Here is a 25457-nt window from a genome sequence, read left to right on the forward strand (position 1 = left end):
TGGTGTTTGAAAGATAACAAATTATTAATAATTAAAAATAAAACATTTCTCACAAACCTGAATCTCCATTACTATTTAAAGCCTACCATACATTAACATTTGCATTTCATTTGACTTTCCAAAAACATCCCACAAATTGTTTTATATCAAATCTATTGTCTGAGTAAAACAACAACAACAAAAAAATCCTCCCCCACCAAACATGCCTTTTGGAACATGTTTACTATATACTCAAATACAATCATTTCCCTCAGAGATGAGAATATATTTATCACAAGTTACTGATATGACCTCTAACTGTTCTCCTCCCACCCATTCTAGCTGTTGTGATGCCAACTTTTTTTTGTCCAACACAATATATGCACTCTGTAGAAGTCAAAGAGCTTGCAGACCTTTTGAATTTTAACAGATAAATAGTGCTATTAGCCAGCAAACATTCTATGCTACCAAAACTTTTGACATCATGATGAATTACAAAAATAAGATATTTATACCAAAGAATTACTTAGGTAAGATACTTTGATGAATCAGATGAATATCTTATCAGTCTTAGCGTTTCCTTTCAGTATTAAGTTGAGACACCAGAAAAATGCACTGGCACTGTGTGTGACGAATATGCTGCAGATCTGCACTCAGAGAACCGTAGGTATCAAAACTTCGGCAATCAAGAGTTCACAAAATAACTGACGAAGACAGAAAAGGCTTTACAGACAACATTGATTTTGAGAGTTCTGTTTTCTGACTCTCACTTTTTATTTCTAACCTTTAAGTAGAACATTGTTCCCTTGAATATTGTGCCAACCTGACTGGGGGGAGGGGCAAAAAAGAATTGATTATGTCTTTGATTCAATTCAGATGGTAGTCCACAAATGACTCATGGCAACAGAAAGAGCATGCTACTAATCCATAAAGGGGAAAACGCCATCATAATTCCTTACACAAGCATCGTAACAAAAGTCCTTTAAGTTGTAATAAATTGAACATAACATTAAGTGTTATGTTCAAACAGAAAACACGTATCCCTAAGGAGCAGGATAGCAGAAGGGGTGGAAGAGCCATCTCAGAGGGAGATCAAGAGGGAAAGGAAACAGTCCCAACCACAAACATCCTGGTTTGAGTGAACAAACCTTCCTAAATAACAACTTTATCAAGGCTTTGATTTCAGCTACCTGATAAATTTCCTCAGTGGCTCTCACAGTTGATTTTGATTACAACTGTATTTTGCATCATGAAATACACTTTTTAAAACAGCACAAAAATTCAGACCAGAAGCTCCTAGTATTTCAGACTTATGAAAGATGAGGAATCAAATTCTCACCATGTATATTTGCAAACAAAATGTGTTTTTGTATTAATATTTACAAACCATTTTAAATCTGTAGCATTTGTCCAGCTTGCAGATACCAGTGGTACAACCCCTCCAATGCATCAGTACTGAATTCTAAAGGTTTTACTTTAAAACTAGTGAAAAACCACTTCTCATCAGGTATTTTTTTCATCCAAGCAAATATTGAATTATGAGTATTATATTTTCTTCAGTTTTAAGACACAAGGGATCACAAAAACATCCACCTTTTTTAGATCCAAGGTAGAATTAATGTTGTGCTCATTTTCACGCAGCTGCAAGTATTGTTACTCTCATATCAAGTATTCTCTAGGGTAATGAAACATGAAACAAGAATTTTCAAATATGGGGAAACAGAAACCACTTCCACAGATTATTATGATTAGAAAATGGGAAATGTTAATAATTATCACAATTCATTCAGCTTTATCACTGCTGAAATAAACTTTAACATCCTCAAAGAGAAATATTTAAGACCTGAACAGAAACTGGTACATGATTCAAGGGGAAACATTTTGTGATTGTTGTCATGATGACCGCTGTTTAGTTTCTATAAAACACAAATTCCGTAACACATTACTTACTGTTTTTCAACCAAGATTCAGCATATATGGCAACTTCATACAGGAGTCCTCACATGAAAGAGGACAAAATTGAGGTTTCTGCCATGTACAAAAACTTTATGATAACATAATACAATTAAAAAACAATATTCATACATACATATATATATATATATTTATATATATATAAAACATAAAACTGATCAGTTAGTAGTAGCATTTGAGGTTTCTGGAGACTGAAGAAATTCATAAGGATCGTGAACCATATCTTGTTGTTCTCCAACACTCAGATGAGAAGGACTTCCTGAAGCAAATGGGGAAAAAAAAAAAAAATCTAAACCTTTAGAAGTACAGAAAAATGACATAAACAAATAGCATGGTTATTTAGTATGTTGCCTTCAGTCTTTTAAAGCAACACAGACATTTAGATGACACTTAAAAAGGGAGATTTTAAAAAGAAACCACAAGATTCTTTAGTAATTTAGATTCTTTTTGAAAAAGCAATTATTATTATTACTTTGAGTTGAAGAATTACACAAGATGTTATTTGCATATACTAAATTACATTGCATACTTGCTTAAAAGTGACACCAAATTGTTGTGTGTTACCCTATCATCTTATCGTTACATTATTCAGTTGACAATGGAAGGCTATTGCAAAATCCTACCTGTGACTTGTTGCATGTAGATATGCCACAGTTATATAAATTTATATTGTATAATAAACATAACTGTATAACATATTCATTAGTATTTCCTAAGAGCATAAAATGCAAGGGCATATTGTCATCTGCCAGTCAGCATATTTCATATAGTGTGTTTATGTGGCTAGGTTTTGGTAGCTGTGCAAAAAAAGTGGTGCAAAAGCTGTAGGAGAAAGGAGTGAGAAAAATGTGAAAAAAAAACTATTCAGAAATCAAGATCTGTGAAGAAGCAGAGGGAGGAGGTGCTCCAGGCATTGGAGCAGAGATTCCTCTGTAGCCTAAGGAGATGATAATGGTGAACCAGACCCTCTGCAGGCCATGGAGGACCCAACAACACAGCAGGTGAATATGCCCTGAAGAAAGTTGCAGTCTGTGAAGATCCCACGGAAGAGCACCTTCCTGTCAGGAGCTGCAGCCCTGCCAGAAAACCTGCTCCAGCATGAAACTGCGGCCCATGGAGGATTCCTGGAAAAGACCCACACTGGAGCAGTTCTTGAAGAACCGCAGTCCATGAGAGGGACCCATGTCTGAGCAGTTTCTGAAAGACTATCTCATGGGAGGGACTCTGCACTGAAGATGGGTAAGAGAGTTGAGGAGAAAGGAGCATCAGAGTCATGGACTGACCACAGCCCCCATTCCCCATACCCCTACGCCGTTCTGCAGGGATGAGGAAAAACTGGTGGTGAAGCTGACCCTGAAGAAGAGGGAAAGGGAGGTTTCATTTTATTTCTCACTATTCTACTCTTTTATTAATTGGAAATAAATTAAATTACCCTTCCTCAATTGAGTCAACTGTTTCGCCTGTTATTGTAATTACTGAGTGATCTCCCTGTCCGTATCTTGACGAATGTGTTTCTTTCATCATAGTTTTCTCCTCATCCTGCTCAGGAAGGAGAAAGAGACAAGTTTGGTAGGTAGCTGGCAACCAGCCAAGGTTAAGCCACCACACTTCATAATTATTTCCATCATGCTTAGTATAAGTCTAAAATAAGTAACTACAACTAATGTGGTTAATTCTACAGACCAGAACTATGTCTTCTCAGTTGCCTTTGCCATGTGTATTAAAAAAAAAAAAAAAAAGAAAAAAGTTACCCTGCAGTCTGCACGCTTTATTTTATCAGAGTAGTTTCATGATAAAGACCTACGTAAATTAAAAGGCAAGTTTTAACTAGTTTAAATTATAATAGAAATACTGTAACTTCTATGACACAGTTAACTTTACCAAGATGATGCTGGTCTCTTTCAGAGGTATTGGAGAGAGAACTCAAATTGGATGAAGGCCGAGATCCCACTCTGTCAGCTTGAGCCTCATGAAGGTCCTGCAGCAGCTTAGTTGTTTCATCCAGGTGTAAAGGGTTATCATCATGGTCAAGTTCCTTCTTCACTTTCCCTAAGGGCCATCAGTTACCAACCAAAAACCTGTAATTAGCATACGTGGACTGACTCATGAATTACTAAGTCATTGTAAATAAATTCTAAAGTAAGCTAATGCAAGTGTTCTCCATTACACAAATACCTGAATATTGCATTTTCCTCTGTACTTCTAAAAGGCATCAGCTGCAGTTTTCAGTTTCAAGACATACATGTTGAAATGCTTTTGGAGATATTGGAGGGTGAAGGAAAGAACCACGGGAAATTGAAGTGATTCTTAGTATTTAAACAGCTCTAAGAGTTAAATTTGTATTTGTGATCTGTTAAACTCAAGACAGGAAATAATAGATCTAGTATGCTCTAAAGGAAGGGAAGCCAGTACGATAACTTAAACATTTAACCTAAAATACAGTTAAAGTAGAACATGATTCAAGGAGGTGAAGAAATCCCCATCACAGAAAGTTTGAAGGATGGTATCTTCTCCAGTTGCACTCATTTTACAGGACGCCAAAGAAAACTATGATGAAGAAAACATGCTGTTCATCTGAAGACTTAAAAAATAAAGTCTCTCTTCTCTTTGGACTGTCTTCAACACAGACCTTGCCTAACATTGCAAGAATTATGTGAAATAGAATACGTCAATCTCTCTCCAGAAACTACTTACTCAAGAAGTTTAATTATTTTAATTATTTAAAGAAAGACTAAAGCAGCAGCTTTCAATGCAGCAGGAGATTCATAGCAAAATGGACACCACCAAACATTACCTATAAAACAGGTATTTATTTGTGTTTCTGAAGTGCAGTAGTATTAGTGTGTGACAACATAATCTGAGCTTATTATTGCTTTTCAAAGACTACTGCAGATCTGTAGCCTTTATCTTTCAATCCCCTTTCTTATGATTTGTAATAGGTAGTTTAACATCTTTCACATACTGCAAAAGTTCTCTCTGATTACATTCTTGAAGACATTTGGCCACCTCAGTAGCTTGCAGAAATGGGAACATTATTTGTAGTAGCATTTAAAGTACGATGCCTATGCCATATGCGGATTTGACATCATATCCTAATACTTTATACAGTCACCTTATTTGAAGCTAAAGTCTTTCCAATACCTGGAGGGTTTTTTTGTTTGTTTGTTTGTTTGTGGACATTCCAAGTAGTGATATTTTGAGCCTTGTATATTTACTTACCTGTTTCTGAAGTTATTTCAAAAGACAGCATCTGAAGCAATAACCTTTCTGAGCCAAAGCTCCACATTAATTCCTAATACTTGGTTACTATGCACACATAAACCACAGGTAAAGCTATCAAAATGTGGAGGTACAAATACTTTGTTTCCTTCAGTGGTACAAGAAAAGTCATCTTTGCTAGCACATGAATGTCTCAAAGGAAAAACAGACTAAGGTTTCATTTATGTTGTACCAGCCCTAGGCTTTTAGCTACATTAACTGTAGATTTACTACTACTTTTAGAGCACTTTTTCTTCTTAGCAAATCCAGCTGTTATTTTGCCTAAATGGCACAACTAAACCATAACAGATGGCTTATATTTAATTACTTACCTAATGAACTTAACATGGAAATATCAAGAGATACATCTGAATATGGTTTCATAGAGAGAAAGTCCAAGTCAGAAGTGTTACCATCTCCAGCAGATTCTCCAACCTAATTAAAAAAACAAAACAAAACAAACAAAAAAACAAACAAACATGAAAAAGGCTAACAGTAATGATAAGTTTCATAACAACTAAGAGTTTAAGATTAATCCATACTCTCAGAAGCATGCACTATCAACACTTGAAACTGGAACTTCTATAACCATCTTGGCAAACTTTCACGTCACAAGCCAAATGTACCACCAGGACAGGCCCTGTCCAATGAATCACACCTCACAAAAGGTCCAGAAAGCAACCTCCAAGGCAGCTCAAATATCTTACATCTCAACATCAAGGACCGTTGAAACTAATATTATCAGATCATCTCAAACTGAATTTCTTGCCAAATTCATCCCTGTCCCACAAAAGAACACCGGGGGAACCACTCCCTCACAAACAACTCCCAGAACCCCTTTTCCCTCAATGCAACACTGGATGTACTGAAAATTTTATTAACTAATACAATCTGTAAGGTATGCCTCTCTATTCTAGACAGTATCAGCTGGAGCTGGACACTCCATGCTTTTGGATAATGAAACAGAGTCTGCATTTTGTTTCAACTGCAAGACTTCTATTTGGTATTACATGGCAAAAAGCAAGAGATCGAAGTAAGAAACTCATTAAGCTTCAAAATACATTTCAACAGAATTCTTCGAGGTTGCCTGGTCCAGCAGGAGGAATAGGACATGCAGGTATATATACAACCTGGTATTTCCTTTTTGTATTTCTAGAAAAGATAACATAGTAGTTTTATGAATTAACCTAGCCAGTCACCTTCTCGATAAATAAAAACCCTTCCATAAAACTTAAGTTTCACTAGTCCTTATAATGTAATCTATATCATTTAAATGTGAATTGCCACAGAATATGGTACATATCTTATGTTGTCACAAATAATTTGCAAGATAAAATTACAGAATCACAGAATTGTCTAGGTTGGAAGAGACCTCAAGATCATCGAGTCCAACCTCTGACCTAACACTAACAAGTCCTCCACTAAACCATATCCCGAAGTTCAACATCTAAACATCTTTTAAAGACCTCCAGGGATGGTGACTCCACTACTTCCCTGGGCAGCCTGTTCCAATGCCTAACTACCCTCTTGGTAAAGTTCTTCCTAATATCCGACCTAAAATACCCCTGGCACAACTTTAGCCTGTTCCCCCTTGTCCTGTCACCAGGCATGTGGAGAATAGACCAACCCCCACCTCACTACAGCCTCTTTTAATGTACCTATAGAGAGCTATTAGTACCACTGAAAATACATTAGCACCACTTAAAGAAATATTTATTGATTAGTAGCTGTTACAGCCTAGGATATGCTTTATTTTCCCCTACTTTCCAACTTACATTTTCAATAGATTGGGCAAAATTGATAAATACTGCTTTTTTTTCAGTTTAATGGCAGGTTGAATCTCAAACATTCATCATCAGCCGATCAACTATCTTTCAGATTCCTAAGTGATCTTTCTGACATTGGGATTTAGCTACGTGTACTGTGTTTGTTTAATTAACAAGGGAATAGAGAAAAATTGGACTAACACACTAACTAAAGTAAACAGTGTCAGATAATCCTTTTTAAGTACTGAACTTATTCTACATACTGAAATTTTAAACCTCTACCTCAGAGCATGCACGTTCTTCCACTGAAGCACAATGAATGTACTCTGTACTCCCCATTTTCTACAAACCATTTTACCATGATCTGTTTGGAAGAATCTGGGCAGGTATTACGCAACTTGTGTTCTTCTTTTATGAGAACTGGCAGAACCTAAAAAAAAAAAAAAAAACAAATCACTTTAGATCTTAGCATTTTACAGGTTATACTTATGTTTCCTAAGAATATTCCTAGCTTGTGTAATTGACTGGTTTACCACAATCAGATCCTAAAACAACACAGAACGCTGTGTTGTTTTGTGATGTTTGGATAGATCCACTAAAAGAAATTAATAAATAAAGATTAGCCCTTCTCTAATGGATGACCACACACATTCACGTGAACAATTTAGAACTAGCCAGGATTCTAACAGACCATTTTTTCTCACAATACAAAAAAGGGTCATAGAAGGGCTTGAATTGGAAGGGACCCTAAAGATCACCTAGTTCCAAGCCCCCTGCCACCCACTAGATCAGGTTGCCCAGGGCCTCATCTAACCTGTTCTTGAATACCTCCAAGGATGGGGCATCCACAACTTCTATGGGCAACATGTTCCAGTGCCTTGGCACCCACTGAGTGAAATAAATGGAGTGTTATATTACACAGAATAGATGAACATTAAATAAATTTGAATGTTCACAGCCCAGACAATATCATGTTCTCTACTTCAAAGACCAAGACATTTTTTTCAATTAAAAAAAGGCATCAGTATAACTTACTTTAACTTCATCCAGTGGTTTTATCGGGATGTTTCGTCTCTGGAGAGAAACAGCAAGAATAACTTTTATTCAACATAAGACAAAAGCTTCTCTTTTGTACAACTTCAAGCATATTCAAATTTCTAGCTTTATTTTGTGTGAGAATCAAGTATTTCAAGTATCTGTAATGAAATTACAGCATAACTTTTATTGTTTTGACATATTTTAGTATTATGCATTTTAACCAATCCTTGAGTCCCCTTATGCTATTTCTTCTATCTGTTAACTTCATATTCAAGTGCAGCATTTTAGTCATTACTTCAGTAACTTCTGATTCCAGATCACTTAATACTGCACTTTCAGAGATAGTCATTATATGTAGCAGCACAAAATACTCAAGCATAAAATACCATGGCATGTTGCTATTGAAACACATTTAATTGCACAAAACCTCCTCATTTTCACAACACAACTGGACAGTATTTCTTAGTGTGAAGAGCCACTGACCACTTGTTTGAACTTTCTTAACAGAAAATTTATTCTTTCAATATTCATACAACAAGGTAGCAAAAATGGTAAGGTGTGTGTTTTATTTTACAGCAAAGTTGCATACTTTGTATACACACGTTTCCACATGTAGAAGAATATTTAAAATATTATTTTAGAAGACTTTTTTTGAACTAATACTTTACATTTTTTTTCCTGCTAGGGAGGTTTCATATACAAACTTTTTTTCCAGTCTGTACTGAAAAAAAAATACCCAGAAAATGCTGATGGGTGTTCCATATTTTTCATTATATTTTCTCCTTGTACCCCCAAATTAACCACCCTATCCTATATTCTAAGGTTACAAAGGTTTACCATAATTTTATTTTCACCATGTCAGGAAGTTTGAATATCTTCCACCTCTCCTCCCCTTCTCCATTCTTTACTTGTAGAATCAAAGTGTCATCATTTTAACCAGCAGGCATTTATTTCAAAATAAGAGTGGTTTTATGAGTGAAGATAAGATGAAACAAGATTCTGCAATTTCTTGTAGTTTATTTTGTCTTAGACTAGCATTCCTACTAACATCACCAAATGCAAGTATTTCCACTGGTATTATACACGCATCTGAGAAAATTTCCTCTTCAGTTTTAGTATGGATCTTTACGGTAAAGTGCTTTTGGAAAAAAGCTAAAAGTTTTTATTTTAGACATACTATGCGAATTTAAAAGTTAGCACTGTTAGGTAATAGGTATCAGTACAGTGGTATTAATACATTCTCCAATACTTCAAATTATTAACCCTTCCACAAAGAACACATTTTGTATGTAAATGAAAAAAATAAATCCTTAAAACAACCTTTGCATTACAACTCAGAAGCAGAAACTTAAGTTATGACATTGTGTGACAGGCTGCACACAGCCTCAGTTTGTTGGTCTCCCCCCCAACACTATGCTGCCCTGCTCGCTCCCTTCTGCAGTCACCTGGTGAACCACACTGGAGAACTGATCTAGCTGAGGAAAAGGTAGAGGAAGATTACTTCTCTACTGATTAATTCAGTTAGTAATTTGGTTCACCACGTGGTTCTATGAACATCTGAGCCTGCACTGCTTAAATTGACACTGGAAAACAATGCCACTCAAAGAATATTAAAAAACAGATACAGGCCCATCCTTGTTTTCATGAACCCGTGACATTTCTGTGCATCAAGGACACACCTGCTTTAGCTGATAAACGGTTTTGGAATGATCTCCATTAGTGATCTGGTCCAGAAGATCATCTACTATTTTCTTGCTGTAATTTCCAGCATCCTTCACAAATTCTTGTAAGCTAGTAGGAATGGAGATACATCATTACAGAAAATGTTTACTTTCATAAAAGGTAACTTGTTTTTCCTCAACCTATGGTGCATTACACATACATTTTCCTTCTTCTTTTACTCAATCATGCTTCTTTAGAAAAGCAATTCAGGCATTCAAGTTTGTTTGTTTGTTTTTTTTAAACCCACTCAATACCAATAATATTTCAAGAGAAAATTTGCTGGTAATTATGAAAAACAAATTTAGATATTTATGTCCTTCCTTTAAAAAAGAAACAGCAACAGCAGCAAAAAATCTAAGAAAACAAAACAAACTTCAGATTAATTCTCTCCCTCCAAGGCTGACAATTTAATGAAAAGTGGCATTTTCCTTTTCAGGGAGCTCTGACTGTTTTGAAACTCCCTGGAGAGAAAAAAAAAATATGTAATTTGTTTTTTAAATTCATTGAAATCTACTACTTATATATCCAAAACCAGTTACTCCTGGGTATAAAGCAAATGGCCAAATAACTAGCAACCAATAACATCCTGTGGTCAAAGACCCATAACAACAAGATCTGGAACAGTCTTAAAATAAATGTGCAAATTACAAAATAAGTAAAAAATACTAGATCACCCCCCCCCCCCCCCCCCCCCCCCAAAAAAAAAAAAAAAAAAGATAACAGCTAGAAGAGGAAGAGGATTTGGAGGCTCACAGATGACATTTAGTCCAAAATGCTTTTAGTCATAAAATTGCGCTGAAATGTTAGACATCTTAGTAAGGAAGTGTTTACCTTAAGGCACACTGTATCCCAGTTTCATCACCATATGCTGTGTATAGGAGTTCCATTTCGTCTGATTTCAAATCATGAAAAACAGAGTTGTTTTGCATGGAAAGGGCTGTACTAGCACTGGTAAGAAAGGTAACTAGACAGGTAGAAATAAGAGATGACAAATGATTAATGCAAGTATAAGAGATTACTTGAAAAGGAGATCATCTTTTTCCTGAAACGTACAGGAAAGTGTATTGCAGTGCTTTTTTCTTCCAACAGAAATCAACTGCAATATCCAAAGGAAACTCTACAAATAATTTTAACCGAATGAACAAATGCACGTATTACCACTAAAAAATAAAAAAGTTAACTGAGTCCCTCTCTTTCCCCTAATACCAGCAACCCCAATTTTACCCAATTTTATATTCCTGCACTTCAAAAGAGCAAAGTCACTGAAAAAATATTGAAGTTTTTCTTCAGCAATTTTTTTCAATCAAGATTTACCCAGGCAATTTAAAAAACAACACTTGCATGGTTTATGTGACACTAGAGTGCTAAAAAAACAGTGAGTTAGGAACTATTAGAAATGTCAGTGCTGGAAAAAAATGCACATTTGAGTTGATCAGTGCTCTTGTTTGTGAAATTCTTGCCATATGATACAACAAAGCAAATGGCCAAAAGTTTCTTTCTCAGCTCTAAATGCTGTTGCTCAGGAAGAAAATGTTTTCCTCCACAGAAAATGGTGTACCTTAATAAAAAAGCTTCTATCATACTTTCATTAATCAATAATCTCCTAAGTAAGTTATGTTTAAATATGCAAAAAAGTCATTATAATTAAAACTGCATTCCGCTGCAAATGGAATAATTATATATTATACAAATATCTGAGTGAACTTTTCCCTCAAAGACAGGTATAATCTGAAATTATCTTTTATCTAGGAATTGCTCAACTAAACCATCACAAAGTCAGAACATTCTTTGGCACTTACCTTTGTTTCTTCGTTCATCTTTAAAGCCCAGTGTAGTGAAGCCAGGTAATAATTTGCTTGACAGTGAACTCAGATCCACTGGGTGAGTCTCTTCCTCTAACAATTTGATTAAAAAGAAGATAATTTTTTATTATTTTTTTTTAATCTCATGTTTAAAACTTACTTATGGTGAACACTTAGCTGTTGCTATTTTAAAAAGTTGTAGTTACTGTAAAAGCAAAATTATCATTTAAGATTTATGTTTTTATTAAACATACATAAAATAATTTAGGTTCTCCATTTAAATTTCAGATACGTGCAAAATATGTTTTTATCTCCTACTTAACTAAGTAAGTCAGAGATCTTGTTATTTTACTTGTAAAGCATACAGCACCATCTGAAGTTCTTTTGCCAGCTGATTCATAAGCATCCTACATCCAGATTTTATGAAAGCAATAAAAACAACATACAAAATAAGAGCAACTATGAATCAGTAGTTTGCCTATAGAAACCAAAATAATATAAAAAACCTTGCTAACGTAACTACCACTATGGCTACAGCAATATTCTTTTTTCTAAGGTTCTGAGAACTGCTTAATTAAAATGGCTAAAATAATTTGAAATATGTTTTCATGATAAATAAATAAATAAAACAAAACCAACTGATTTGTATTTAGGACCCTTCCAGTTACTTTAAAATCTCACTGACTATGTTATGAAATCAAGCAGTAATTATACTCAGTTACTGAATAACAGAAAGCAAATTTATCACTAGAACCGTAGTAGGATAGAAAAAAAATAAACTACAATAAAAATTCATATTATAGTATTAGCTGTAAATTCAGTGTAACTACTATTAACTCTACAATCAAGAAAGACTATAGAACATAAAAACATCAGGAAGCAGTACAGTACTTTATAGTACACAATGAATATTTGCTCTCCAAAAATTACCATCACTACCTAAATTTTCAGTAGCATGATTTCAGAGGTATTAATCCCATTCATTTTATTTGTTCAGAAATTCGTGCACGATGGCAGCCAAAATGCTCAATTTCATTCCAGAACAATTTAATCCCAAATGAAAAAGAATGCAGACAGTAAAGGAAATACAGGTTTGCATCTCCTTATCAAAAAATCAACTGAAATGTGACTACCCAAAAGGGTCCATGCATTCCTGATACAGGTAAGATGTAAATCAATTCCAATCTCAAAATGTACAGAGAAAGGAGTACTAAAATCAACATGACATGTGGCAGCATGAGTACTATGCTATGTCATTCATTACAAACTTTGAAGACTTCTTTTTAGTTTTGAGCTCAAAATACAGAGAGGAAAGTGTAAGATAATATAAATAATTTGTGGTAGTAACACAAACAAAAAGCATAGAAAAGATTAAGGAACTACAGAAAAAATTAGCAAAACTTAATTAACTTAAAACAGAAATTAAACCAGTATTTTAGAACAGAAATGCATATACTGAATCATCTTTTTCCTGTTTTGAATCTGTGCATAGCACATTCGTGTACCAGTATAGTTCTTTCATTCACATTTTGTCTATTAAATGTTAATAGTCTAGCTACTTGGAGCAAAAGCCTGTCATGCAAGTTCTCTGTAAAGTTGTATCAACATATAATTGCTTATAAGGAGACATTATTTTACCTCACTATTAGCATCATTAAAACAGAGCATCTGAAAACCTGACAGGTAAAGAGAAACATCTCTTATTTAGTACCTCCAAAGTAAGCTGCTGGGGAAAACTGTTATGGGAGTACAAATTTACTAAAAACAAACAAACAAAAAAACAACAACAAAAGAAACAAACAAAAAAACAATTCATCTGTACTGCACAGGATCTGTACATACATTTAAGATTACAAAATCTACTACAACATTCAATATTAGAAAGGTTTGCTTAGAAGATTACAGCATTTACCTTCTGCTTCTGGATCAGATGAATTTACTACACTAAATAATAAAGTTCCATCTCCTCTTTTTTTTAGATAACCAATCTGTAAATACAACCACAAAGACATAGACGTGATCATTCAAAACAGCCCAAACTCAAAGGAGATGCCTGTTTACACAGAAAATTTTAAGAAGCATTTTTAGCTGTATTCGGATCCTGCGAACTAGTGTTTTATGTGCAGTCTACTTTACTTCTTATTTTCTAATCTAGACTGAAATACTTCTTTATGCATCTCACCCGCAACTTTCTCTAATTAAAGAAGTACTATCATGAGCACACTATCCAATTCCTAAAAAGGAAGAAGCGCTGTGACAGGCCTATCAGGGCACACATGTGATGGTAGGAAGACAGAAAGAGATCTATCTGAAAGATGATAGAACACACTGACCCGTAAACATCACAGGTCAGTGAGATCACAGGTCTGTTTGTTGCCACATATGAGGCAACAAACTAAGCATGAACCATGCAAAAAGTATTGTAACTTCTCAGTGAAGACAAAAAGAAATGTATATTCTACTTAAATATTTCCAATTAAGTTTAACAATATACCTCTGCTGTTGGTTTTTTTTTTTTTTTTTGTTTATTTTTATTTTTGCTTCCTCTAAAAAGCTGAAAACTCTGTCTGTACACAATGCCAAAGCTAATGAAGGAATTTAAGAAAAAAGAAGCAACAATGCTGGAGGTATGAACAAGAATAATACCTTCAAGTGACGGCAAAAGTTAACAACAGGTGAACTTCAAGTATGTGTCAGTGTTGCCTACTGCCATCTGCAGTGTGTTGTCTAGCTGATCAACAGCCCAGATATAAAGAGCTGCATACCTTCCTTGAACAGCACTGGCTTGCTCTCTTCAAAGGTGACTGCTTCATGAAAGGCATTTTTGGTAATGGTAGTAAGTAGCAGAAGATTGACATTGCTGTGGGTTGTTGTTTTTTTTTTTTTTTTTTTTTTTAAATATTTATTTATTTTTAACAAAGAAGAACCACTCTTACTTTAGAGGTTTCCAAATAGCCTTCAATCCTAGTGAGTCTTCTTCCTAGCTTCAGAAATACACCAAAGAAGCTAAACTTTCTCCCACTGTTCTATGATGCTTCACTTCCTAATCCAGCTGAGCCTAAAGTGACTACAGTCAAGAGCCGTGGTTCAAGAAATACATTTAAGTTGGAAAACACATTACTATCACTAATGCTTCAATGCAAATGTTTCTTCTACAACAATAGTTAAAAGATCAGGTTGAAAATGCAGGATTTAGCAACATCGTGAATTTTTTTTTTTTTTTTTTTTTTTGATCACAGTGGTCACTACTGTATGTGACAATGAGAAATCTGGTCAAAGTATAATGGTGTTAATAAGACTCCACATGATGCAATGGAGACAAGGTAACATATATATCTCAACACAGACATGTAGGGAATGCCTTCAGCATTCACTCCAAACCCTAGCAGGAAGTAACAAACAAAACCACACAGCTAAGAAAAATATAGAAAAAATAAGAAAAATATACAGATCGTGCTGAAGAAAATGTACTGAGCTTTTCCTATTAGTTCCTGGAATAGCATAAAAAAATCAAATACTTTGAATGGTAACAGCATCATGTCCAAGATGATCAAGCTTGTGGTTAGCACTGTCCAAAATTCCCACCCAGACAACCCACTGCTATTTCCTCCTGGTCACTGAAGGATGTCTGTATTTTGTAATCACACAAGAATGTGTGATAGTTGACAGCCACTACCGGTAAGTACAAGACTAGAAGAGGTTCCAGATTTCTCACTGAAAACAGCAAGTTCATACTTAAATACTTCTTAACTCTGTTAGGATCAGGGAGGAATCTTAATAAACCTTTAACCTATGCCAAAGTCTGTTCCTTCTGATGTTGCAGCATTAAGAGTGCCATGTTATTTTAATCACTTTCAATACTACAGGTTGCAATTAAGGAAACCAGATCAAAGGCTGACCAATGTTCACTGCTTTCTGCAGGTAAATTTTTAAAGACGTTCAAAGCATGATACAACTTGAGATCCATTTAGGACACCCTAAAATGGGCTTCAGTGGTAATTAAGTGATAGACAAATCACACGTGGCATACGTTACCCTTCCTAGATGCTACAGTCTCACCGCAGCACTAAAGCCTATTTTCCAAGATGCAACAATGCAATTAGGCACATCATGGAATTGTGAAGTTGGTCATGAAATAGACCTTGCTGTTGGGAAGATATCGATTGATCCTATCCCGAGCCTCATCTGCTGCATGTTCCACTAGTGCCAGGACGTGTTCTTCAGCAGTGCTGTCTGTCAGGCTGCACGCATTTCCCTCAGGTTCAAATATGCAACTAAAGAAAGAAAAGAGTAGTAGTTGTAGAAATTAAAAGATAAAACAAAGGGCTAAAATTCTGAGTTTGCTAAACAGATTAGTCCCACTCCGTTCCCAGTGAGAGTCTACTTTAGCATTTCTGTAGAATTATAATCATACTACGAAACTGAAGTTTTTCAGCAGAAGCTAGCTTATTAACTGTTTCTATACCTTGATGGAAATAAAGGAAGAACTTCAAGACAGAAATTGGGATTATTTTTTTTTTTTATATTACTACAAGGTGAATGTTATATGCATCCCTGGTGTTCCACATAGACAAATATGCTATTACCACAAATGCCAAACAGAACGATGCAGGAAAGAAATTACATGATGAAGGAATGGACAATCTGCAATTCTGTGGGGAAAATATACAAACAAACAAAAAAACCCCAACATACTGCAATTATGAGGATTATGTCATGTAGTTCCCAGAAAGAATAGGACATTGCTCCCAGTCAAACAGAGATTCCTTTTAACTCCTACGTTTGTCAATATTGACAATCTGTGTTCATATTCAGTCACACCATTCCTGTTTATCTTTTAGTAGATCACTCTTCATTACAGCACTAGACAATAAAACGTAACAAATAAGCACACCTCAAATGGAAAAGGACATAGTATCTTCACTATTACATAAAAATAGAGAAAGGCAATATTGCACGAGGGAATGCAAAAGTACCAGTAAGATGTGGCAGTCTTCATTAAATATATAAGTAAACCTCTGCACATCAAAATCTTTTAGGGTATTACGTAGAGATTACACACTAAGGGCCAAACACCTTAGGTACTAGGTAAGTGAATGTAGAGCACCTATACACAAGATCCATTTCGTTGTGCCAGGTTACCTTCTTCTATTTGCTTAGCTAAGATTTTTCTTTCTGTATAGAGATTCAGATCCAATACACAGAAAGCTTTGCTATTAAAGACAGTGAAAAGATCATAGGGTCATGAGAAAAATGCGTTAAAGCTTTTTGTTCCGTTGAAACTTAAGGAAATGGTGCATACAGCAGGAAATTCCTCGAAAACAGATACTTTCTATCACTCTACAGAATGCATAATGGACAAGAATTTTAAGTGAATGTTCGGCAGGTACACTGGACAAAATTTTCAAAAAAAGCTTAGATATTAAGATAATCAAGTCACTTTCTAAACTACAGCACAGAAGTCTAAACTAACACATTTTGAAAACATCGATTTCAGCTCTTTGAGCTGTGAATTGTGAAGGCAAAAATATCTCCTCCTATGTCTGATTCACTACCCAAAGTTCTTATTGTACATCAAAAAGAATATTTATCACACTGATGCCAAGATACAATTGGTTTAAAGGTCAAATTAATTAGCAGAGATATAGTTCAGAGTACTAAAATTACATAAACACTGAAAAGAACAGGAAAGTAAATTTATAGCAAAACTGATCCCAAAGAAACTGGAAAGCAGTATACAATTCAGTCATGTATTTCACATATTCTTGACTATGTGATTGCACATTAAGGTTGATTTTAAAGACAAAGCAGTACAGTGTTGCTTGGCAGTCTCAATTTCCTTTTCTGTTAGTTCTCTTTGAAGACAAGCACACAAAAAGTGGCAAAATACAAATGTACTTCTATAAGGTAGTTTACTGAAGAACTAATCAGAAAAGGAAACCTATTGTTCTGGGTATCATACAAACCAAATAATGGTATAAAAAAAAAAAAAAACAAACATCTGTAGGAGGTCCCATTTTACAGAAAGGTACATTCAATTAATTCCTGTATGTAATCTATTAAACACAATACGCTTTGATCATTGCCTGTTATACAGCAGCAGGTGTGTTTCTGTATGCTGACCTCAGAATAGCCCCAGAATTACTCAGTTTAAAAATATTTTGAGAGATACATATTACCGTCTCCTATTGCCACAAAATACTTTTATTCCCTCAGATATTAAATAGAATTACAAAAATGTTCTTGTTACACTAAACATGTGACTGTTTAGAACTCTAGAACTTCTTTTTAACAAAAATGTGAGAGCATTGAGTTGAAATAAGAAACTACTTTTTTTCCTCTGGATGTCTGAGAGAGACGACTGCAGGACATATCTCCATAATCAAATTATTTGTTACATAATTAGCAGTGCTCTGTTACAGTTTGTAGATTCCATCAACTGGAATTTAATTGACAAATTGTATAAAAATCAATCTCTAAAAGCTCTGCAATCTATCCTAGGACATCTACATAAGATGACATTCATCTGATGAACGGTAAGATGATAATTTCCTTCTAAATCAGGGTTTCTGGTACAATCTCCTCATAGAATAGAAAATAAAAACCTATTAAATTTGTCCAAAATTAGGTTTTAGCAGTAAAGACATGATTTTGTGACAAGGAGATACCTGTTGCTAGAAGACAGCTATTTACACTACCAATGTATTTTACAAAGAAGCTTAGTAAGATTTCACTGGGAAGAGGTTATCATCTGCTGTAGAAATAGTCTTCTGTACACCTGTATCCTGCCAGAAAAAAACTAAAATAAAATCATTTTTAAATAAAAATCATTTACTGATCTGGTCCACTTTCCCTCTCACAAAGCTACTGTTTAGATTTTGATACACACCAACACTTTTTTCTTTTTAAAATAAACACAGTGATTTTCCATCAAATTTGACATATACCACAAGATCAAATTAAAAAAAATCAAAGTTATGACAAAACATGAAAGATTTGTGTCTATGTTAAAAACCCTACTTATTTACTGCAGATGTAAAGAAGGATAAAATATTAATATATACACAGTAACTGTAAGCTAGTGTTCAAAAGAATATGCAATAACTCTTTGAGTTACTTGTTTCAAGTTGGAATATACAGGATTATTAAACTACCTCTAAGAAATAATAAATAAATTAAATTGCTCATTTATCCCATGGACCACAAGGAAAAAGGACACAAGGAATCTGTTCTCAATTCTTTGCTGCTGTCTGATACTACAAAAACTGCAACAGACCAGTAAGCATGCCCGTTAAAACCTTTACCTAATAACTTCTTTATTTTGCTTTTTAGATTTCTTGGTAGTCTCTACTTGTACAGGAACAACTTCAGGGACAGGTTCCTCAACTGATGCGTCTTCATCACCCAAAAGAGCTGCCTGCTGAGAAAAATCCATGTCCTGCATGAACGACATGCTGCGCTTCAAAGCTAACAGCCGTTCCTAGAATCAGAAAGGACAGAGCAGCAGGGACTTAACCTTTCCCTCATAGCCAAGATGCTATGATAATGGGATGGGATGGGAATGGCCATGGCCTTATTTTGTTCTTAATGCCTCGTTTCCAATGGTGATGCAACATGATTTGGTCATGGTAGCATGGCATCAGAATTTCTGCAGCCCAACTATCAAGAGGGAAACAAACAAAAACCCATGCATGTGCAAAGGCAGCTGCCTATTTTACACAATTCTTACCATAACAGACCTGCAACACAAACGTTCACACACACACACACACACACACACAAAAAGGAGCTCAGAAAAATAATTCAATTTTACAGACTAAAAACTGCATTTTAATAAAAAAAAAAAAAATGCATGGATTTGCACATGCAGATCTGTGAAATACCTGAAACCTCCCATACACCCACCACCTTTAAAAAAGAAAGGCAGAAATAAAACTTAAATAATATCTTATTTTCAAAGTTGAACCCATAAGCAATGTTTTATAGTTGGACTTGAGGCACTTCCACTGACGCTTGTGGAATAAGCTCCTACAGACTTCAGTGGTGCAGATGAGGCTGATAAATAAAGGTGTATTTATAATATAAATGCTGTCAAGCCTCTAAATATAGCAGCATAAATAGGTACTGCTATAATTAATGGCAGATGGATGAAATAACAACACTTATTAATTATGTTCTTTTTTTTTTTTTTTTTTTTTTTAGAATGATTAATAAACCAACAACCCCGAAACAAAGTATTTCTGCTTTGTTTTTAATAGGTCTCTTACTTTGCTCATCATCTTAAAGCCTGTGTGTAGTATCTTCTTGGCTAGCTTGTAGTAAACAGTATCTGGTCTGTTGTACGTCATTGCATTATCACACATAAGTTTAAAATCTGCCTGTAGAATGCAAAAAGAAAAGCTGTTAAAATTTCAAACTCCTTTGTTAAATGACTGGAAGTTACCATTTCATCAAGGCAGCTCTGTCAAAAACTTTAACCACAATAACATTCTAGCACCAAAAGCAGAAGACTCATGGAAAGCCAAAAGGGAAGACTAAATTGTAAATGTTTTTCTCTTTTCCCTTACTCAGAATGCTCAGATTTGTCTGGAATTGTTTTTCTTTGTGTATAAACAAGTTTTGCCTATACATCAAATGTAATGTTTCCTCCTAATAAATATGTATCAAACGGACAAAATGTAAAAGAACTACTATTTGTCAATTCACTCATAGGAAATCTAAGCCATGTTTTACTCACTTTGCTGGATTTTTCTAAGGAAGGAAAAAAAAAAAAAAGAAAAACAAGCCAATGTTCACAGCCAAGGCTATTATTTTCTAGAGTGGTATTGATGTAACAACACTGAAGGCAGCTGATGGAATTAAATGAACTGCTTAAATAAAACTTTCCTCCCAAGAGCTGACATCATGAAAAAAAATAAATAATCAAACTGTACTGTCTGTAAAACAACAATGCATTCAATAAAGTATTACAGCAATGCCGATACCCAACATCGCTAAGAGAAGTTGCCAATAACTCTGCCACACAAGTTCTGCCAAAACACCATTCCAAATGAAGTTACATGGAAAACTATATGCAAATACACAGCTGCTATTGTATCTAACACAAAATGCTTTAGTATCTCCAGTTTTCTTGCAGATGTTTAAATTACCATTTATTCAACCTAACCCAATTGAAAAAGAAAAAGAAAAAGAAATAGGAGAGAGAGAAGAAGAGAGAGAGAGAAGGATCAGCTACAGGTTCCTTAAAGCAACTTAATACTTTGTAATATTCTTACTCATGTTTACATCTAGAAGCATGAATTCTATGTAACTTCAGAATACGTACTTGGTTTCCGCCGTAATTTGCAGTAGACTGTAGTAGAATAGGAAACTAGGAAATAGAGAACTTCCACAGTGATAAATAAAACAACAAACCCAGTCTAATACAAAGAATATACTGAGTTCTGAACATATGCATGATAAAATAATTTAAGAAAGGCCTCTAAAGTTAATCTTCAATTTCTCCCTGAAGCATTCTGAAATAACTAAATCTCTACCAATTCACCTTGAATTCAGTGACTGATTTGTATTCGTTTGCTGCAATTTTTTCCTTCATAGTACCAAAATCCATGGGGTGCTTTATTATCATGGAATATCCAGGAGCAATGGCATCCGTGACTGGAAAAGCAAAAAAACCATGAGGATCTTTCCTAAAAGGGAAAAACAAAACAAAACACTTTTAGCTTTATATAAGCAAACAAAATGGCCCTTGTTTCTATACTATGTTAATGGCATAAAATGGGCAGTCTTTTTAAAAATGACTGAAAACACTCTCCCAAAACAGATAAATACTTGAAAAGGTCCCTGATGCAGGAGAAAATTTTGATTATGCATGTGCAGACTTTCTGAAAGAGATTCATCTAGTTCTTGAATTATGTAATTATTTCTTGTATGCCTTCTCTATTTACATTCCAAATGGGTCTTTTGGCTTCACTATGTGAAGAGGCTTCACCTCTTTCAATCTTCTTGTTCATAAGATCCTCTAAAAATAACTGCAGTGCTTACAGTTTTACGTTAGTTCTAAATTCAGCTTCTTGCTATATAATTAAAAAAAGCAAAATCAAAGATTTTTTTAAATTTTCTTTTCAAAATACGAGCTATAGGGTTAACATAAGAAAAAAAAAACATGCAAACAATAAAATAAAAAGCTCTAAATCAGAAGATTATCAAGCAAGCAATATGTCAAAAACATATTTGCTCTGGCATCTGTCAGAGGACGTAGAATAAAACACAACTTCTTAAGAACAGTTCCATCTTTAAGCTATTACAATTCAGAACTGTTTTTTTTATTCCCTAAATTCTGTCCTCAGTATTTACTAAATCTTCAGTTGCAACACACCCTACACCCAAAACATACCATGCTTAACCCCAGGCATTGCTGGTAACAATATTCAGCAACTAATCTTTAAAAATTAACAAGTCTGATGCAGTTGCAAGTTACCAAACATATTACAGCTACTACAGTCATTTAGGCATTATTTGCAAACAGAAAACCAGGATAAGTTTTAAAGTAACACGTATGTGCTAGGCACTGTCAATATAACTAGAGATACAATATACTTAGTACCTTTGAAGCTGGCGAAGGAAGTGTTCTAGTAATTGCTGGATTGGTGTGCTCTCATTTTCAGCTGCAGTTTGAGATGGAAACATGGATAAGTGCAATGAAATAGAGAATACAATAATAAAAAAAAAGCCAGACAAAATTGTAATTACAAGTGCAACTTGTTCTGGTTTAGAGATAAACGAGATACATCACATCAGATAATCTATTTATAAGCATACAGTAGTGATTTATTCATCTTTATTACTTAATCAGTTTTAAACATAATAAATTAAAAACTAGTAGATATTAAATTAGATGCAAAAATGCTAAGTCTATTTATTAGTTTTAAGAAATTTTATTAAGTGAACATAAGGTGTTACCTGTTTTTACAGAAAAGAAAAAAGAAAAAAGAAACTTTGCTGCTCAAGCAGTGCACTTGGGAAATCCACATTCTGATGTTTTACCAGTAAAATTTTAATAGCTCCTTTGCCATAACACCAATGCAATTAGCACATCTGAGATTCAGTCTAATATTTCAGTCAAAAAGAAGAGTGACACACAGATGCAGACTTTCAGGAAAGATAGGTATAGATTAAGATATTACCTAATGTACAGATTAAATGATAAATGCTACAAATGTTAGCTACCTGGTCCATGTATATGCTTAAGAGAGACTGGCTCTCTTGTGAAGTTTGAAAAATTAAAGAAGCATCCAGAAATCTAGAATTACAGCTCCAACTCTTCATCATGAAAATGGAGAAACATTTCCCTTCTTAACCAAAACAGCTAAGACCATTTATATGCTTTCACATATGTCTTTTTATGTCTTTTATATGCTTTTCACATATGTCTTTTTCCGAGCAGATGAAAAGAGAACCCTAGTTAACGTAGGTGGCAGCTTCTAGCCTGACAGCTTTTCAAGACTCGAGACTATCCAGAGACATAAAGCTTTGATCAGAAAGTATCAGTAACCCCTATCAGGGCACCTTTACATTTGATGGACAAATTCCTAATTTAATATTAGAAGTCATTATAAGTAGTCATAATTGTAATAGCCATAATTAAAAATTCCTCAACAAATGGCTTGACCTGTTAACGGGCAGTGTTTTCAAAATAATACATTCCTAGACATAACATTTACTACTAAGTTCCAATTCAAGGCAGATATGTACTAAGATCATGATATACCTGAACATTCTTTCTAAGAAAAAGCTTCCACTGAAAAGTGTTGAAAACCCGAAGGGATTAAACATGCAGAAATTACCATATGCAACTGATATAAATGTTGGCCAGTGATGAGACTTAAATAAAACTGGTATGGAGTTGTAGGGACTATGGTCTTTAGAGACATCCTATCACAACTTATCTGCCATACTTTTGATGAAAAAAGTAATACTCAAAACTTAAATACTTATATACTTACATACTATATTAATATACTTTGATGCTTAAAACTCCACACAGACTATAAAAAAAAGACTGTAACAACAGCTAAACAGTCTACAAGATTTTTCTCTTGAACTGAGCAAAGCTTAATTTCAGACATTATGACCATTGCTCTGCAAACCCCAAGGAAATGCTAAGGGGGAGGAATTGTGGAACACAATGACACTTTATTCCACTTAAGTAACAGGAGCCTGAAACAGATGTCTTCAGCATGTTCAATCTATGAAAGCATACCTACTAAAATGCAGCAGCATCAAGAGGAATATTGATTTTTCAGACAGTGTTTTCAACATTCAGAAGTTTCTGTTAAGTCTCTAGAGTTCAGAAAATTCTCATGGAAATTTTACATGCTGGTACCTTGGCAAAGGCTTGATTACTCTGTCGGCATTTTTAAAAGCACTCAAGATGATTTAAGTTTTCACACTGCTCACCTGGCTGATTTCTGCATGCTCTTACAGGACGATCTGGAGGAGGTTCAACCTCCACTTTTTTTCCAGGATCAAAGTCATCAGTTTCTCCTTCAGTGTCACACTGTTCTTTCTCCCTTTTTCTCTTTTTCTCTTCCTAGTACAGAAGGAAGAAAACAGGTCTTAGAACATACTTGGAATGTGCTATTCTACACACAAGAAGATAAAGACAGTATTTTTTCATTTGGAATATTCAAGGTATATCTGACCCGTAGCATGTAATAATACTGTTTGAACAATAGCGTCACTTCCACTGCCTCTTGTCAATTTTTATTTCTCTGATTATGCAATAGTGTTTACCTTTTTCCTCTTTGTATTTAATGCACTACTGTTCTCTCATTAGTTCCTAAAAAGAATGTTAAATTCTGAAGCTATTTCCATGCAAAACTGCTTGTTAATACCCACATCAGAGAGTAAACAACGCTAATTGCTGATTCAGTAAAGAAGAGTCTGCACATCTGTGCGTGTTTTGTTGCTTGATGCATTAAACAGGAATCAATAAAATAGGCAATAATTCAGTAACAGTACAAAAGAGCCAAAAGAAATGCTCTGGCAGGGGTGGCAATTGCTGATCTCTTCCTGAGCTTCAAAGCAAAGACATGCTCGAGTCATTCTTACAGTAACTACTCATGTTTGCAATAGAAAAGCATACTTTGATTAACCTTGTTTAGACTACAGTGTTATTACTGATCTACCATTAGTTTCTTTTGTATGCACCAGTAATGAAGTTCTGGAGAAAAGAAAAAAAAAAAACAAACAACAAAGCAAACAAACAAAAAAACCACATACACACCAAAAACACACACCAGAGAAAAAGCACAATGCCCTTGCATTAAACATGGTTCTTTTGGTACATTTCAACTCCCAGACCTACACGTAACTGAAACATTTGAAAACATTTCTACAAGTTACGTTTTCCTCTCTCTGTGCTGTGTTCAAGAGCTTCTGAACAATCCTACAAAATACATCACCTTCAAGTAAACCGAGCCCAACAAATCAATTTGAAAAACACTTTTGCCATAAACAAACACAAAGGAGTACAGAAAAACTGTCAGATGAGAACACGATGACAGCATAGAACTCGGAAAGCAAAGAGGTCAAAGTACGATTAGTACACAAAATCAGTATTATTAAAACAAAACTGTAGTGTCAGTGCCTTCTTGCCAATTTCAGGCTCACTCCTCAACATGAATCGTGTCCTTAGACATCACTAAGGCGATCACAATTTCTACTAACAAAGCCCCAAAGCCACAAATGCAGAAGTTATTCTGAAGAAGAGATGGTAAGACTATTGTATTACAGTACTCAACAGAGCACATTTTAAAAAGCTGTTTTGAGTAAACATAAGTTTCAATGTCCAATATCTTGTAACGTCTTAGGGACAGAAGTTCATTCTGGATTTATTTGAAAGAACAAAAATACC

General features: G+C 34.7%; 1 protein-coding gene across 8 annotated transcripts in view; it reads right to left on the bottom strand.

The window, feature by feature from the left end:
* Positions 1-25457, bottom strand: part of BRD9 (bromodomain containing 9) — a 27252-nt gene continuing 1795 nt past the window's right edge. The window contains exons 3-17 of one of the 8 annotated variants that reach the window (XM_084511622.1): positions 23999-24131; positions 22146-22206; positions 21084-21228; positions 19807-19917; positions 18844-18956; positions 15681-15813; positions 13452-13527; positions 11537-11632; positions 10569-10701; positions 9695-9806; positions 8013-8051; positions 7336-7407; positions 5544-5646; positions 3835-4002; positions 1-2212 (exon numbers count right to left, since the gene is read on the bottom strand). In XM_084511622.1, the coding sequence (XP_084367748.1) occupies positions 2112-2212; positions 3835-4002; positions 5544-5646; positions 7336-7407; positions 8013-8051; positions 9695-9806; positions 10569-10701; positions 11537-11632; positions 13452-13527; positions 15681-15813; positions 18844-18956; positions 19807-19917; positions 21084-21228; positions 22146-22206; positions 23999-24131 (1596 nt within the window). In that variant the 3' untranslated portion in view covers positions 1-2111. Of the gene's footprint in view, positions 2213-3834; positions 4032-5543; positions 5647-7259; positions 7408-8012; positions 8052-9694; positions 9807-10568; positions 10702-11536; positions 11633-13451; positions 13528-15680; positions 15814-18843; positions 19020-19806; positions 19918-21083; positions 21229-22145; positions 22207-23998; positions 24132-25457 lie in introns of those variants that run through there. The other 7 variants (XM_084511621.1, XM_084511620.1, XR_014690455.1 and 4 more) reach the window with 7 other exon arrangements.

The sequence above is a fragment of the Aythya ferina genome (assembly GCF_964211825.1).
Source record: "Aythya ferina genome assembly, chromosome: 2".
NCBI classification, from domain to species: domain Eukaryota; kingdom Metazoa; phylum Chordata; class Aves; order Anseriformes; family Anatidae; genus Aythya; species Aythya ferina.